Consider the following 16,670-nt stretch of genomic DNA (forward strand, 5'->3'; position numbering starts at 1 on the left):
TGATCAATGCACCATTGTTGCATGCTTACTGACAAACAATAAAGCAGCAGTGCTTCAACATAACTAAGCAACTAAAGTCCTCTTTGGCAGGGCTTCACAATCAACTTCACCATCGGCTTCCGATGAAGCCCTGCCAAAGAGGTATCTCCAAAACGGCTCCATCGCAGAAGCCCCACAGAACCCGCTAAGAGGCGTCGATCGATGGAGACGGAGCCTAAAATACCGGCTCCCCGCAGCTTCACCTCCACCCCATTCGTCCTTGGCAAAAATACCCCCACACGGCGCGGTGCTCATCGATGGAGGCGGAGTGCTTACCGGACAGTGCTATCGATGGAGGCGGGACGGTGCGGCGGAGATGCAGCGCGACTAGGGGCGCTGCGGTGGGTCGAGCGGGGCACTCGAGGGTGCCACGCGGACAGGCTCAGACGGCCGGAGATGCGCACGGCAGTCCGTAGCAGGGCGCCCGGAGGCTGTGGCGAACAGGAGGCGTGCGCGGTGGCCGGAGAAGAGCGGCTGTGGGGTGGGTTGGAAAAGGACGCCCACCAGCACAGAAAGCCTCTGTCCTAGCGGGTGGTTATGCCACCCGCCAGCACAGAGCCTTTTAGCCGCTAGTACAAATATTTTGTGGCCTAGTGTAAAGGTCTTTATAGGAGCATGGGTCTTTGTATTGGTATATCACCTTTCGCTGATACCGAAAGCAGAGCAAGCAACCTGCAAAAGAGGGCCTTTATCAAAAAAAAAAAAACCTGCAAAAGAGGGAGATCGAGCATCCAATACTGAAAAGCACTACTGAAACGATAAAAAGTCCTCAAGCATGTAAAGAATGATGCTGCATATCCTTAATAATAATGTCAAGTACCCAATGAGATGCTTCTTAAACAGGGTTTCGGGTAAATGGCAAGATGGGTTTCCAGTGGGATACAACACGCATAACATCTCCATTGGATCATTGAGCTAAAATAAAGCAAGGAGTCATCAGTCAGAAGCTTTTGGATAAGAAAACAGAGCACACATTATTGTCACTAGTGGAAGTCCAGGCATATCCATCAGAAGTAGAAAAAACAAAAGAATAATTGTTTGGCTTCCACTCACAGTTTACAAATGGATAAACAGATAGTCAGGTTTTACTGCTTACAAAGAGGTAGCAGGGGCACTATTAATCTCAAGGCTTCAAGATCTTAGAGTAACAAAGATAGCTGAGTGGCATTTCCCACCTCATAATTCCGCATTTTGTTGCGTTATAGCATTCCTTTATAACCTTCTAGATGCAGTCAGCATATCACTAAAGAAAGGCAATTATAATTCAGGACTTCAAGCCTTATCATGTCTATAGATCAATCAACGTTTATGCAGAATGCATTGCGCCTGTGATGTGAAACAAATAAATGGCTAACAGAGACGAAGTACAATGGCAGATCTTCCGTCTTCTGCGATCAGGGAATCCGCTCGAGAAAACCCTGCTATTTGTCAGCAAAAACAAGGATGGAGTGAAAAAAGACATGCCTTGCAACAGATTGTTCTTTGAATTTCTTGAACACATGAGAGAAGTCGATTCTATTATGGTAATGGTAATCTTTTTTTTTAAAAAACGAGCCGGCAGCTCATTAAATAGAGGAAAGGCCAGACGGGCACAAACAAGTTAAGAATTACAACGTTTGACAGAGGACGAAAAGCGCTCATGCTTACGAATAAAAACTCATTGAAGTGTACCGGCAGCTGTCCTAACTACGCCGCAGAAGAGCCGCAAGGTGTTTTGCACCTATTGCGATCCACATGGAGGCTTCGTTCTTGATGGTCTGTGTGATTTGCTGTGATGTAGATTCTTAACGATCGAAAATCCTTTCATTGTGTTCCTTCCATATAACCCAGCATACGAGGATGATAAGGGATCTGAGTCCGCGTCAGTCTTCACTCGTGGAATCTACTAGATTTGTCCACCATTGGTGGACAAAAAACTGCAACGGCCAGTTCGCGGGTTGGAGGCCGTCATTGGTCACCCACGTCGCTATCTCGTTCCAAATTCTTACGGTAATGGTTGGTAATGGTAATCATTACTCAAATGCATAACTGAACTATTTTTGTGCAAATTACGCACTTCTGCTATGCTTTACCCTATGAACAGAACTTGAACAAATCATGAAAATTATAGCCGTTGGTATTGGTACATCTGAATTCACTAATGTACAGGTACACCAACAGCACATAGATGTTAATGGACATGTACCATAGTAGAAACATGTTCCAATACAGGCTAGAGGATACAAACCACCAGTAATCAGCAGAGAACATGTCGCCAGCATTATTTCTGAAACTATACGATGGTTCACAAAGAAACTGAAGGGAACCAACAAAGATAAAAAGCAAACTATAGTTTCAGTGAGATAGCACCTTGCCAGAAGGTCTCAGCTTGCTGCAGGAGAAACCATCAAGAACAAGCCTGTTAACCGCATCCCTGAGGACCTCATACTCCTCCCTGACATTGTAAACCTGATGTGAGATTCTAACGTACCCTGTCACTTGATCGCCATTCGCGTCCTTGGCCATCTCCTGTCCTTCAACGCTTCTTGAATTGTGGAATATTGGCACCTCGACTTTGAAATCGTTCCTCAGCATGTCCCTCACCTTCATCGCGTCATCGTCGCTGTCAATACCAAGGCAACCAGGCAGCCCGATCATAACCATGCTTCCGCACATCTCCGGCGGCGAGCCGAGAAACGTCCCCCATGCCTCGGCGAGCATCAGGCCCATCTCGATGACCTTGTCATGGTTCCGTCTGCTTATCCCCTCGATGCCGCCCTCGAACCGGCTCATGAAGTCAACGGCATCGGGCACGACGAGCTGTGCACTGTAATCCCGCACCCCGATCCACGCGCTCTCCATGGGCAGCCCGTTGCCGTACTCGCTCGACACGACGGGGTGGTGGAGCTCCGAGGCGATGGGGTCGTCCTTGCGGATGTGCAGGAAGGCCACGGCGGAAGGGCAGAAGAACCACTTGTGGAGGTTGCTGGCGTAGAAATCGGCGCCGATGTCGCGCACGTCGATGGGGACCTGGCCGATGGCGTGCGCGGCGTCGACGAAGACCTTGTCCACGCCCTCCTCGCGGCAGATGGCGACGAGCTCCTTGACGGGGATGACAACGCTGGGCATGGAGGTGATGTGGTCGATGACGGCGAGGCGGACGCTCCGGCAACCGGCCTTGGCGCGCGTGAGCGCGGCGCGGAACTCGGCGACGACGGCGCCCGGGGACGCGACGGGGAACGGGAGCGGCACCTCGACGACGGTGGCGCCCGCGCGGGCCACGTACGCGTGGATGGACTTCTTGACGGAGCTGTAGGTGTAGTGGAGCATGAGCACCGCGTCGCCGCGCGCGAAGGCGCCCTCGGCGAAGCTCCACGCCACGTGCTGCATGACGATGGCCGCCGCCGTGGTGGCGTTGTCGACGAGGGACACCTCGGACGCACCGCCCGCCCCGACGGCGGCGGCCACCGCGGCGCGCGAGCGGGCGAGCCCCGGCTGGAGGGAGTGGAAGTAGAACGCATCGGGCTGCGAGAGGAAGAGGCGCTGCCACCGCGACCGCGCCGCGAGGACCGAGGCCGGGCAGCAGCCGAAGGAGCCGTTGTTCACGCGGGCAACGGCGCCATCGTGGTGGGCGAACTCGGCGCGGATCTCGGCCTCCGTGATCGGCGCGCGGGGGTGCTTCGCCGGGCCCGCGGCGTCCCCGTTCTCGGGCGTGTCGCCGTGCGGAGTCGAGGCCATCGGGGTTTTTTGGGCACAAGAGCGGAGGAAGGAGACGACAGATCACAGATGAGTGAGAGGCCTAGCGAGGAGATGAGTGAGAGGTTTGACTCTGGGAGGGGCGTAATGCCACTGGTGCCCATTGGGTTAGCGACGGGTCAAGGGGCTAGAGGCATCTCTGGCACTAGTTGAACTTGGAAGGTTCGCGTCTGTTAGGTCAACGCCTCAATGGATTTTCACAGGACGGCATGATAACTCACATTTTAGCATGATCTCTTATACATACATACATATAACTTATTTTGGCATGATACTTTTTCTCTGTTTAATCTATACTATAAAGAACGAAAACAATTGAAAACCTTTCTCACCTAATTTAGATCTACCGTATCCCTCATGTTGAATCCACTTATCATACATTTGAGGAGGAGGATAGGGTGCAGACCCATAAAAATTAGATGTTAGAAAATGTTTCTGTCAAAAAGTTAATTCTTTTCGCACCGATCTGTTTCCTACCCATCGTTATACCCCCGCGTAGGATTTCCCTTGGTAGTTGGCACTGCCCACGCTTCCCCTCCCCCCGCTAGCAGCTCACCCACCTAGCTGCTCCCGTCTGCGCTCCCCTTTTGTCGGTGTTTAGACCCGACAGCCTACCGAGGGAGGTGCTCGAGGTAGTGTTTTGGTTGGTATGGCTCGTTGAGATCAGAACCTCAAAGGTAAACACTGACACACGATTTAGATAGGTTTGGGCCGCTGAATAGCGTAATACCATACAACTTGTATTGCGTTGGTTGTATTGAATTGTTTTGGAGGTAGTCCCTGCCTCGCCTTATATACACGGGGGTATTGTTATAGGTCGGTTGGTTACCTACTCTTATTACAATGAGTATTTTCCTAATCCTCAACCATCCTGCATCATAGTTTTCATGTCAGATACGTCTTAATATCCAACCCCTGGTGCTGTCCACACGACCGGAGGCTAGTGAGCCCCGCTGCGGAAGCCCATACGTTCCTGCGAGTTCCTGGCCTGCGAGTATTTTCATATTAGCTTGCCTAAAAAACTAACTGATCTTTTTCTACCACTCTGTATGGCATAAAACTGATGTTCTAGAGATTTTGCTGCTTAATTTTAGGTATCGCTATTATAGATATAGTGTGGAGCTCAGCGTGCCCCTTAGAGCAAAACAGTGCCCTGAAGTGCTCGCTTCAGACAGCAGTCTTCGATCATGTTGGATGAGGATATTGTGTTTCGTAAAACTATTTAAAAGGTAAGCTTTGAAATGGTGAATCACTTACTGTTCGCAAGAGTTGCAAACAGGAGTTGGAGACGAAGCAGCATCATGGAACAATAGTTACATGTATCATTTTTCTACATGTATATGCGGTCGCCGCACAATGTCTAATATTTTTTCAAAACAGTACGTGTCGCATGTGCATTTTACTAGCAAACTTTAAAGTACGAGGAATAAGCTACCAATGGGGGGGTGAGATCGTACTCAGAAAGGATGACGCGAAATCAAAATTTATATGGTGCAGGCGAAAAAAAAAATATGTTGTATTCCCATTCTAAACTATAGTTCACTTTAATTATTTTTCTAATCAACTGACACTTATAGTACCGATAAATGACGGAACGAGCCCCAAACTAACACGAAATACTAGCCATACATATTCAATTGCTCCACCATAAAAAGAAAGAATTCAGTTGCTCCACCATACCAAAAAAAAGAATTCGGTTGCTCCACCACTGCCAAACAAACGACGGAATGTGTCCCAAACTAACACGAAATACTAGCCTCTCCCCCTCGAGTGTCATGTGTATATATCAATATAATACCGCCGCTGGGGGAATTATTGGGGGCTCCGCGTCGAGCGCCGGTTTGATAAACTCTGTCAAACTCAACCTATCTATTACCCGAGACGGATTATGTGAGCAGCTGCCGTGCCGTCACGTCACGGCTACTCCCATAGGAATTTCTTCTTCTACCGTTTCTTTGCCTGTTCGCTCGCCAGCGGGGTCCACGGCCGCATCCATCCACGTAAGCACGGCCGGAGCCGCGGACTCCTTGACACAGACGCAGCGCAATCCGGCCGGCGGAGAAGAACAATACGGGCGGCCCGGCCCGTCATGGAGCCCGGCTCGTGCCGTCGAGCAAAGACGACGAACCGGCGGCGACCCATGTCTACTCTGTGAGAGAATGTCGTCAACTCGTGCCGCGCGGTTTTCAGCAGAAGGGCGGCGACCTCTTTTTTTTTTTTTTTGTGCTTTGCCTTCCGGACCGTTCGGTCATCCATCGAGGGCCGTGGGGCCCACGGCCAACCCGGGCGGCCCGCCTCGAGCGGGCGACCCCAATCCATCCCCAACACGCGCGCACACACACACTCTCTCTCTCTCTCCCTCCTCTATCACTCCCAATTCTCCCCCTCTCTCTTCCCCATCCGGGCCAACCAACCCTAGCGCGGCGGCGATGGCGTCGGACCCGCCCCCCGACGATGCGGCTGCGGCTGCGGCCGCGAACGGCCACGACCACGACAACGGCCACGGCAACGGGAACGGACCGTCCCCGGCGAAGCGCCCCCGGGCGGTGATCTCGGCGGCCGAGATCCGCGCCGAGTTCGCGCACCACGACGCCGCCGTGGCGCGCGTCAACAACGGCAGCTTCGGCTGCTGCCCGGCCTCGGTCCTCGCCGCGCAGGCCCACTGGCAGCGCCTCTTCCTCGCGCAGCCCGACGCCTTCTACTTCCACGGCCTCCAGCAGGGGCTGGTCCGCTCGCGCGCCGCCGTCGCCGGGGCCGTCGGCGCCGGCGACGTATCGGAGGTCTCCCTCGTCGACAACGCCACCACCGCCGCCGCCATCGTCCTCCAGCACGCCGCGTGGAGCTTCGCCGAGGGGCACTTCGCCCGCGGCGACGCGGTGCTCATGCTCCACTACGCCTACGGCGCCGTCAAGAAGTCCATCCACGCGTACGTCGCGCGCGCGGGGGCCACCGTCGTCGAGGTGCCCCTCCCGTTCCCCGTCGCGTCGGCCGACGCTATTATTGCCGAGTTCCGCACCGCGCTTGCCGTCGCCAAGGAAGGGGGCCGTAGGGTCCGGCTCGCGGTCATCGACCATATCACATCCATGCCTAGCGTTGTCATCCCGGTGAAGGAGCTCGTCGCAATCTGCCGAGAAGAGGGCGTTGACAAGGTATTTATTGACGCTGCGCACTCTATCGGCCAGGTCCCTGTGGACGTGCGTGACATTGGGGCTGATTTCTACACTAGCAACCTTCATAAGTGGTTCTTCTGTCCCCCTGCCGTGGCCTTTCTGCACACCCGCAAGGATGATCCGATAGCCTCCCAGCTTCACCACCCTGTTGTCTCGCATGAGTATGGGAATGGGCTGCCTATGGAGAGTGGATGGATTGGGACACGGGATTACAGTGCCCAGCTTGTTGTGTCTGAAGCTATCGATTTTGTAAATCGTTTTGAGGGAGGGATTGAGGGGATACGCACCCGGAACCATGAGAAAGTGATTGAGATGGGTAGGATGCTTGCTGAGGCGTGGGGGACATTTCTTGGCTCGCCACCTGAATTGTGCGGGAGCATGGTTATGGTGGGGATGCCAGGTTGCCTTGGTGTCGAGAGTGATGATGATGCAATGAGAGTGAGGACTATGTTGAGGAAGGACTTCCAGGTGGAGGTGCCAATATACTACAATTCAAGAAGGGTGGAAGGGCAGGAGATGGCAAAGGACAAGAGTGGTGATCCAGTGACAGGGTATGTGAGGATCTCACACCAGGTGTACAATGTCAGGGAGGACTACGAGAGACTAAGAGATGCTATCAATAAACTTGTTTCTGAGGGATTCACCAGCAGCAAGTTGCGGCCTTCAGAGAAGGTACTATCTTAGCTGAAATCACTGCATGTTTAGTTACTGAATTTTCGTTGTTTTTTAGGTTAGATTCCTTCATAAATGATTGCCCTGGTTAATATACAGTTGGTTAGATGATATTAGCAACACCATGGATGTTTCTGTTGTTTTTAGTGGATTTAGTCCTTGAGAAGGCAGGTTTATACAAAGATATTAAGTTCACATGCATATTAGTTCTGTTTCGAGACTGTAAAAATTTCAATATAGCTAATGTTGATGATTAGCGCATAGTTACTGGTGCAACATTGTTTTGTGAAACATTAAAACAAAGAATGCTTAAAGGAAATTCAATCTGAAGTTAGCTACATGAACAGTGGGTACCAATGCTTGAATCTGTTTTTACAATACCCCCATAAAGAAAATGATATCTAGCCATGTCAACGCATCTGTACCCACCAACATTGAGGTGGTTTATTTTCAAGCTGCTAGCTCGCATAAGTTTATGCTGAGGATGTTCCCTACCTACATAATTTGAAATCTGACTTCAGATCCTTGCAACCAACCTTTCCTTTATTTTTTCTTTTATATCTTACAAGAAATTTGCCTTGTGCACACTTGCGGCATTCATCAGAGGTTACAGTATACCTGCCAATGAACTCTGAAATGCTATTTATTTGAACACCAATAGAAAATGGTCATATGCATGCTTGAGGTCCTAGCCTACTTCTGTGATACAATAATCTTCTAATAAGTGAAAGGGTACCAAAGAGTTGCAGTTGCTGTTGTGCACTACAAATTGTCTCATCAATATATTGTCTTGCTGCCATACTGTGTACTTTTGAGTTCTCTGCCTTCCACCCTATCTAATGGCAGCATTTAGGGTGCGTTTGGCAGAGCTCCCAGAGCTGATTCTCTGCTGATTCCGGCAGGAGCTCTGCCAAACAGTTTTTCAGAGAGAAGTGATTCTCTGCTGATTCTGTGAAGTGGTTCTTTGAAATGAACTAAGAGGCGGGGAGATGAAAAAAAGTAGCTTCTCCTAATTCTGTGAAGTGATTCTCCATCCTAATTTTAAGAGTTTATGCTGGAGAATCAAAGAGAATCACTTTCAGCCACAGAATCACTTCTCTCAGAGAATCAGAATCAGCTCCATCTGATTCTGATTCTTTATGGGAGCTGATTCTCTAAGAGAAGTGATTCTGTGGCTGAAAGTGATTCTCTTTGATTCTCTAGCATAAACTCTTAAAATCAAGATGGAGAATCACTTCACAGAATCAGGAGAAGCTACTTTTTTCCAGCTCCCAGCCTCTTAGTTCATTTCAGAGAATCACTTCTCTCTGAAAAACTGTTTGGATTCCAGCAGGGAATCAGCTCTGGGAGCTCTGCCAAATGCACCCTCAGTTCCCCTTATTAAAACTTGCAAAAACCAAACATTTGCACCACCACACACAAAGAGAGAGGGAGGGGGAGGAACTTGCACTGTATTATAATGATCTCATTATTGTTGATATTGATTATCCATTTTTGGATATCAGAAGCAGCTGCATTTGATTGCTAACCTCTTGCCTTTCAAATAGTGCAAATGCATGCTGGTTAGGTCAATGTTGTGATTATTTGATTTTGTTACATCTTATTAGGAACTTGTGTAGTTCAGGATTGTAGTTAAGCAACATTTTCTGTTACATAAAAGGATAATTATAATGTATAGAATTGCTAAGCTGTTCGGGATATAAACATCAATTTCTGTATGCTGTGAGGATATAGATATTGGTTTGTCCAAGATTCGTGTTTGTTTTTTTTGTTCATGTTGACTAGCACAAAGTCCTATTTCATTAAAACTTTATGATTTCGTGAATGAGTTTAGCTATATGCCATATGTCAAGGCTTCTGATTGTGGTTTTTGAGACCCACTATCGTGCTAAAGCTAAAGTTATGGAATAATTGCCATATTAAGTGAGCAACTCTGCTGGTAGAGAATACGGAGTTGCATTCAGAAAATATAGCATTTTATTGTTTCCCACTTCCTTTCAAAAAAACTTGGAAGGTTCAAAGTCAGCACTGCCCTTGTCTTAGGTAGTTAAGATTGAAAAACTTTAAAAATATAGCATTATCATTCTCAAGTTCCATCCTATGTTAAAATGGCTTAATGATGTTGCCCTTCTTTTATTGGTTTTCTCATCTGGATTGGCCATATCAGGCGAGAAGTTGAGAACTATAAACTTAAAAGAATGATAATGTGAAATTGAGAAGTGAGAACTTGCAATACAAGGATAAGGGTGCCACGACTAATATGTTCTGCACTCTTAACAATCAGAGTTATTCCTGTGGAAATCAGATCATTGTTCATGTTGATATTGAACTCTATATTCCCGCTATACACCTTCCAAGTTCAACTTGGTTTCTACTATCCATCACTAGGAGCACACACTAATGCTTAATAACAACATTATATTATTCATATTGCACGTGCTGGTTAGATGCACTTGGTCTTGATTCAGTGACAATGGTCCACAGGCATCCCAATGTATCATCAGGCTCAAAGACTATGCAACTTAACAGCATGGTCCATACATGCTCAAAATTTACACATTGATGGCTGTGGATTGTCTGGGTTTTCTTTATCGCTTACTTTTCTGACATCTATGGATGTATTATTTCAATCTGGTAGTTGCTGCCACCATTGTGATAAACTAGCCTTGGGTTGATGGTCACAGTATTTGTCAAGTACCTAACGGTTATTCATTTGTAATCTGATTGTATGACTTCTGCCATCTGATGGATTTTCAATGGTTATGGTTGCAGCAAGAATCTTAGGAGTGATGATGACCTTCTAGCCAGGCAGCAGTCCACCTGAAGACCGCCGTGGCCGACTACTTAGGTGTGGGTCGGGTCAACGCAGCCAGCGCCACATCGTGATGTAATTCCCCCTCCCATGGCCAAGCCAGTTGATGAATGTAGTGTACCTTCAGGAACTGACATGTGTTGTATTTGGCGTTCAGTGTATGTAACAATAATGCCCTGGCATGTCGTCTTCCTTCTTCCCCTCATTTCCGTTTTCTGCTGTAACCTGAGAATAATCTGAATGTAAGGTGATTTACAGCTGCTGTAGATTGATTGCTGGTTTCCGATCACATCGGTCGTCAATACAAGTGGCAGCGGATTTCTTGGTTGCTCGTGTGAAAGTCGCAGGTTACGTCTCTAGTGAAGATGTCGTAAATATTGGAAAAAAAGGTGAAAATCGACGATGTGCAACAGTGCAGGTGGAGGCGCACCTTGCACCCATGATCAATATCCAAATTCGTTGCCATTGAAAAGATAAGGACAAGTTCCAAGTGCAATAGGACATCATGACAATTTTTTTTTTTTTTTTGCCTTGAACATCAATTGCATCCGAAAGTTTTCTTTTACTTTCCCCGTCTTCCTATCAAATTTTAAACTTGAGCTCTTGCGCGTATATAGAACAGGGATACATCTAGAATTATGCAATGTTCAACTTTTTTAAAAAATATTTGAACGAATTCTTACAATTTTCAATAATTGTGCCATTTTGAACGGAGATTGCCAGCGTGCGCAGCGTTCGGGGAGCACCAATGCCAGACGCGCCATGCGCAGCAATGATCGCTGATGGTGTCGGTGGCGCTTGTACTGGACAGGTTTCGTCCTATGCTGCCGGACAAGCGCCCACCGTCCCCGCCACAAGCTGCTCCCGTGCCCCGCCGGCCATCATGCGGCAAGCTGCAGAGGGAGAGAAGAATCCGGCTTGGTGGTTTCATCCTCTCCACCGATTTCGGTCCCCTCAAAAACAAGTGTTGCTTCTGCCTGTGAAGCCCACATTATTTGCTCTCGACCAGTACTTTGTAGGCATCCCGCTTAGCTTGCCGTGCAGAGGTAGGGCTAGACCATCATTTCTAGCATCGTCGAATAAACGTGCACAAGCGCAAATATAACAATTTTCAGGGCACAAAATGTGTGCAACGTGTGAGCCTACATGTCGATCATTTTGACCTTGCAGGATGGATTTCCTTTGCTGTTTATCCAAAGCCCAAACTGAGCAACAGGGTGAAGATTAGAAAGATAGCAGTCCTGTTCTGGACTTATAAGTCGGCTGAAAAGCTGAAACGGCTGATTTATTGTGAGAGAAAAATACTGTTCGATGGCCGATAAGTCGGTTGATAAGCTGAAGCGAACGGGCTGAGCAACGAGGAGCCATTGGTGGCATATTTTTTTGTTGCCTTGTTGGCCTATATCCGTATCAGCGGCAAACTACTGCAGCAGATGCGCTGCGCTGAGCTCAAACAAATATCACCACCTGTCGCCTTCACCTCTTCGATTTTCTTAAACGCCGTTCCATCAACTCCATATATCGCTTTCTTTTTCTTACATATAATCGCAGGCTGTTCCGTTTTCTTCTCCAGGAGAACCGTCCTAAAGAGAATATACCTTTTCCTTTTACCACTTCGCAGTTTACACTTTACAGTAAAGAATTCTGCCGTTGACATGTAGGGCAGCCTGCCTGTGGTCCCACATGTCATTGAAGTCCCACCAGTACGCAGTATGCACACTTCATTGCGCTTTGACGGTTTGCGTTGCATCTAGACAGTGCCACAGGAGGAGACTACTGACGCTTCATCCGATTGGTGTGTCCATTTATCTTCCACTCTTTCCCCACGAGCTGTCCAGTCTCCACTAGCTTTCCCCTTCTCTGCGGTTGGGGAAGCACACGGCGGAAGCAAGGTACGGGCCGTGCCCTAGGTAGCTGCTTCTTCACTTTCCTCAGCCTGCTGTTCTGATATTTTAGTTGCCATCCGTTCCGGTGTTCGCAATCAAGTTCCTGTTACGGATTAGTAGGCACCCACTGTATATTCTCTGTTGCGATTTCTTCCTCCTTTTCCTGTTTGGTGCCTTTCTTGATGTACTGGGATACTGCTCTGCTAACGATCCTTGCAACTTCGATTTCATGATCCCGTAGTTACCAGATAACAGAATAACAGGATTCATGTGATTATGTGAACCGGTAGTTATGTTTTCCCCGGATTTCGACAGAGCGTTCTAGGTTCTTTTTGGAACCAAAGGAATTGCATAGTTCTTTTTCAGGATTTGAAGAAAACCGTGCAGTTCTCGCATGAGTAGAAAAGAAAGGGGGTTAACCGGTTAATAGCTTAAGTATGTTCGATTTCATTTTCCTGTCATAATCTAGTCAATCTTTTGATTTTTAAATTTAAACAGTATTATTTCCACAAATCACAACTCCAACTTTCAGCCCCACTCACCCCCACAAAAGGACCTACTACATGGAACAAATTGGTATTAGATCCATACCAATCATTTTGCTGATTGGAGCTAATTTTCTCAGGGAGTTCAGGGACCATGGGGCAGAAGCATCTTGTGTTGCTCACTTGTTTTTGGATCCTGTCATGTGCCTTGCTGCTTCATGCTTCCTCCGATGGACTGCTAAGAATCAACATCAATAAGAAGAGTCTGGACAAGGAAGCTTTGACTGCTGCTAAATTGGCTAGGCAGGAGAGTCACCTTCGAAGGTTCGGTGGCTCTCGCCAATCTCTCGGTTCCTCAAACGATGATATAGTTCCCTTGGACAACTACCTGGACACTCAGTACTTTGGAGAGATCGGCATCGGCACGCCACCACAGAACTTCACGGTGATATTTGACACTGGAAGCTCCAACTTGTGGGTTCCCTCGTCGAGGTGCTATTTTTCAGTACGTTCACCGTCTGAGATTTTGGTGTATGTTTTAACGCAAAGTGTGATGCAGTAAATTTGATATTTATGTGTCCACGTTCCAGATAGCATGCTACTTACACCACAGATACAGATCAGCCAAGTCAAGGACTTACAAAAGGAATGGTATGAAAGAATCTGTTGCTTCTGTAATTGATTTTCCTTTCGTGAGTTAGAAAGGCTGGTAATTTGGTAAACACTCACATATCATTCAAACTATACAGGGGAAACTTGCACAATAACATATGGTTCTGGGCAAATTGCTGGCTTCTTCAGTGAAGACAATGTGTTAGTCGGCAACCTCGTTGTCAAAAATCAGGTGAAATGTAAAGCAGTAAAAGTTATGCCTCCACAGAAAGTTCATGCATAATTACTAATAGTATAGTACCATTATACTTTCAGAAGTTCATTGAGACGACCCGTGAAACCAGCCCTACTTTTATCATTGGAAAGTTTGATGGAATTCTTGGCCTTGGATTTCCTGAAATTTCTGTGGGAGGAGCCCCTCCGATTTGGTACCTATTCAATCCATTCTTAAATCAAGTCACACAACTCGAAACCTGTTTAACAATTTCTCTGCTGTATGCAACAAACAGGCAGAGCATGAAAGAGCAAAAGCTGATCGCAAAGGATGTTTTCTCGTTCTGGCTTAACCGTGATCCTGATGCATCTGTGGGAGGTGAACTTGTCTTTGGCGGTTTTGACCCAAAGCACTACAAGGGAAGGCACACATATGTCCCTGTTACTCGCAAAGGCTACTGGCAGTTTGACATGGGGGATCTTCTGATTGGTGGCCACTCGACAGGTTACTGTGCTGGTGGTTGTGCTGCTATTGTTGACTCAGGGACTTCACTGCTTGCTGGTCCAACTGTATGTGTTCTTGAATCCCTTAATGTAAGATGCACATTTAAAATGTTTTGGAATAGTGGTGTTACTTTGCCTTTTGTTCTGCTTCCAGACCATAGTGGCTCAAATCAATCATGCAATTGGGGCTGAGGGGATCATCAGCACAGAATGCAAAGAAGTGGTGAGAGAGTATGGAGAGATGATCCTTGAGTTGCTCATAGCGCAGGTTTAGTGGTTGCTGCTTTCCCCTCTGCTATATGAAGTTTCATTGTGATGCATGTTTTTTGTACATTGATCTTGCAACTTGCATTGTCTGATTACAAAACATTTTGTGATTGAACAGACTAGTCCACAAAAGGTGTGCACTCAGATCGGTCTCTGTGTGTTCGATGGTACCCATTCTGTCAGGTCAGCTGAGCTATATATCCTTAAATTGTAATTCCGGCTGTAGTATCTATGCATCGTTTTTGTTTTCATAACAGGCTTGTTGTTTTCATGAATCATTGCACAGCAACCCAATTGAATCAGTTGTCGAGAAACAAAAGAGTTCTGATCTTTTCTGTACTGCTTGTGAGATGGCTGTTATCTGGATACAGAATCAACTCCGAGAAAACAAAACTAAAGAGCTCATTTTGAACTATGCTAATCAGGTTAGGCTACTAACTTCATCAGGTTACATCAACACCCTTTTGTGATTGAAAAGTGGTGCAAGAAAACGTGACAACTTTTCCAATTCCAATGTGCATTGCAGCTCTGTGAGCGCCTCCCTAGCCCCAATGGTGAATCAACAGTCGACTGCCATCAGATCTCAAAGATGCCAAATCTTGCATTCACCATAGCGAACAAGACTTTCACCTTAACACCAGAGCAGGTAGCTTCCTAGTTACATTTTCTTCAGGCTTGGAATTAACAGCGGAACTTTAGTTGGGGAAAATGCAGTAATCTGATTCCCATAGTTTAAGTTCTGAAGCCTACTTCCATTAGCAAATTTTGTTTGGGGGCCTTTTTTGCAATGCTTTATTTCCAATAATTGGGCAAATTTGATTCCAATAAAGTCAAACAATCATAGGATACCTTCAGTTGGGTAGTATTGAGGAACCAAGTAGCCAACCATATGGCAGTGCAGTTCACTCCATCCTAGAGCTTTGGAGGTTTAGCATGATTGTCATTCATTTTTTTTTATATAAAAAAAGTCTCACCAGATATCAACTTCAAGCAAGTAGTCATTGTTGCCTTTTTCATATGCCTTGTTACCATACGAGTGCTACCTATAACCTTACCACGACTGTGCTGCAGTACATTGTGAAGCTGGAGCAAGCAGGCCAAACCATCTGTATCAGTGGGTTCATGGCATTCGACATACCGCCTCCTCGTGGCCCGCTCTGGTACGCTGGTTGCTGAACAATAGTATTTGCATAACTGGCACCGATCCACATTCTTCAGTAACTGCATTGCCCTAGATAGCAGCAAACCTGCAAATCTAACATTGCCTCATAAAACATTCAGGATACTTGGGGACGTGTTCATGGGCGCGTACCACACCGTTTTCGACTTCGGCGAGAACAGGATCGGGTTCGCCAAGTCTGCCTGAGGGCTGGAGTCCAGTTTACTATTCCAGTATTGTACATATGTTGCAGACCGGTATAAGCTGCAAAGCTTAGTAGTATGCGTGCGCGCGGAGACCTGTAGGGGATATCCGATACGTGTTTGCGAATGGAGCTACGCTAGTTATGAAGCTCCGGTACATGGAATTCGATGTAATGAGCACGGGAGCACGATGAAGATTGGGGCTTTTCACCTGATCTCATCATGTGTACTGGCCTAGACTAGTCACTGGGCTCATATCGACACTAGCCATTTCGGACTCGTTAAATAATGCATCTTTGTATGATCGTTATGACGTTATGGCAATGTAATAATCTAGTGCTTTTCTAGGATAATCCAGCCCGGTATTGACTCTGATGTAGATGATGTGACGATGTTGAAATTTCTTGCCAACAGCACTTGCCCACCTACCTTGCTCAGTCGGTAGTCGGTATAGGGGACGCCATCGCCGGAACAAGCTTGCCAACCGCGCGAGGAAGAGCCCGCCCGTTCGCTGGCCATGGCCCATGGCCCATGGAGACGTCAGCTCGATCAGGCGCGTGGGCCGGCGGGTGGAGGAGGGTCGTCGGGAAGCAGCTGATGCCACGTAGCTTAAGTCTCCTTGGAACTTCATCAATACAAGCGAGAGCACGAATTCTCTAGCGCTTTACAAGGATGGTCACATGTACTACCATAAATCTCGAACAATGGAGATGACGTCAACTGAAATAGCCTATATAAAGTGAAATGAGCTTGAAGCTTGGAATCTCTGGTGCGTATCGGATTTCCATCGGTGTAACTATAATTCAACACATCCAAGACTTGACCATAATCGCATGAAAGCTCATCGCCACCAAGGTTTGACTAAAGACATCCTAAAAAAAGAGTAACGTGATGAAATTTAAAAGATGTAATA

General features: G+C 47.3%; 3 protein-coding genes across 4 annotated transcripts; 2 read left to right on the top strand and 1 right to left on the bottom strand.

The window, feature by feature from the left end:
* Positions 1-2,121: 2,121 nt before the first annotated feature.
* Positions 2,122-3,894, bottom strand: LOC117857307 (putative L-cysteine desulfhydrase 1). The gene has a single exon (XM_034739905.2). The coding sequence runs from the start codon at positions 3,754-3,756 to the stop codon at positions 2,374-2,376; it is 1,383 nt and encodes a 460-aa protein (XP_034595796.1). The 5' UTR covers positions 3,757-3,894; the 3' UTR covers positions 2,122-2,373.
* A 2,226-nt stretch (positions 3,895-6,120) lies between these two features.
* LOC117857306 (putative L-cysteine desulfhydrase 1) lies at positions 6,121-10,694 on the top strand. Its single transcript, XM_034739904.2, has 2 exons — positions 6,121-7,616; positions 10,389-10,694. The coding sequence occupies exons 1-2, from the start codon at positions 6,204-6,206 to the stop codon at positions 10,398-10,400; spliced, it is 1,425 nt and encodes a 474-aa protein (XP_034595795.1). The 5' UTR covers positions 6,121-6,203; the 3' UTR covers positions 10,401-10,694.
* A 1,466-nt stretch (positions 10,695-12,160) lies between these two features.
* On the top strand, positions 12,161-16,110 carry LOC117857921 (aspartic proteinase). 2 transcript variants are annotated; one of them, XM_034740833.2, is made up of 12 exons: positions 12,161-12,320; positions 12,940-13,304; positions 13,390-13,450; positions 13,549-13,643; positions 13,727-13,839; positions 13,921-14,194; positions 14,283-14,396; positions 14,514-14,578; positions 14,682-14,820; positions 14,922-15,041; positions 15,467-15,555; positions 15,677-16,110. In XM_034740833.2, the coding sequence occupies exons 2-12, from the start codon at positions 12,954-12,956 to the stop codon at positions 15,759-15,761; spliced, it is 1,506 nt and encodes a 501-aa protein (XP_034596724.1). In that variant the 5' UTR covers positions 12,161-12,320; positions 12,940-12,953; the 3' UTR covers positions 15,762-16,110. The 2 variants fall into 2 exon arrangements, with proteins under 2 accessions (XP_034596724.1, XP_034596725.1); XM_034740834.2 differs by having other exon boundaries at positions 12,182-12,338.
* The last annotated feature ends 560 nt before the right edge of the window (positions 16,111-16,670 follow it).

This window comes from Setaria viridis, chromosome 5, assembly GCF_005286985.2.
Source record: "Setaria viridis chromosome 5, Setaria_viridis_v4.0, whole genome shotgun sequence".
NCBI lineage: Eukaryota > Viridiplantae > Streptophyta > Magnoliopsida > Poales > Poaceae > Setaria > Setaria viridis.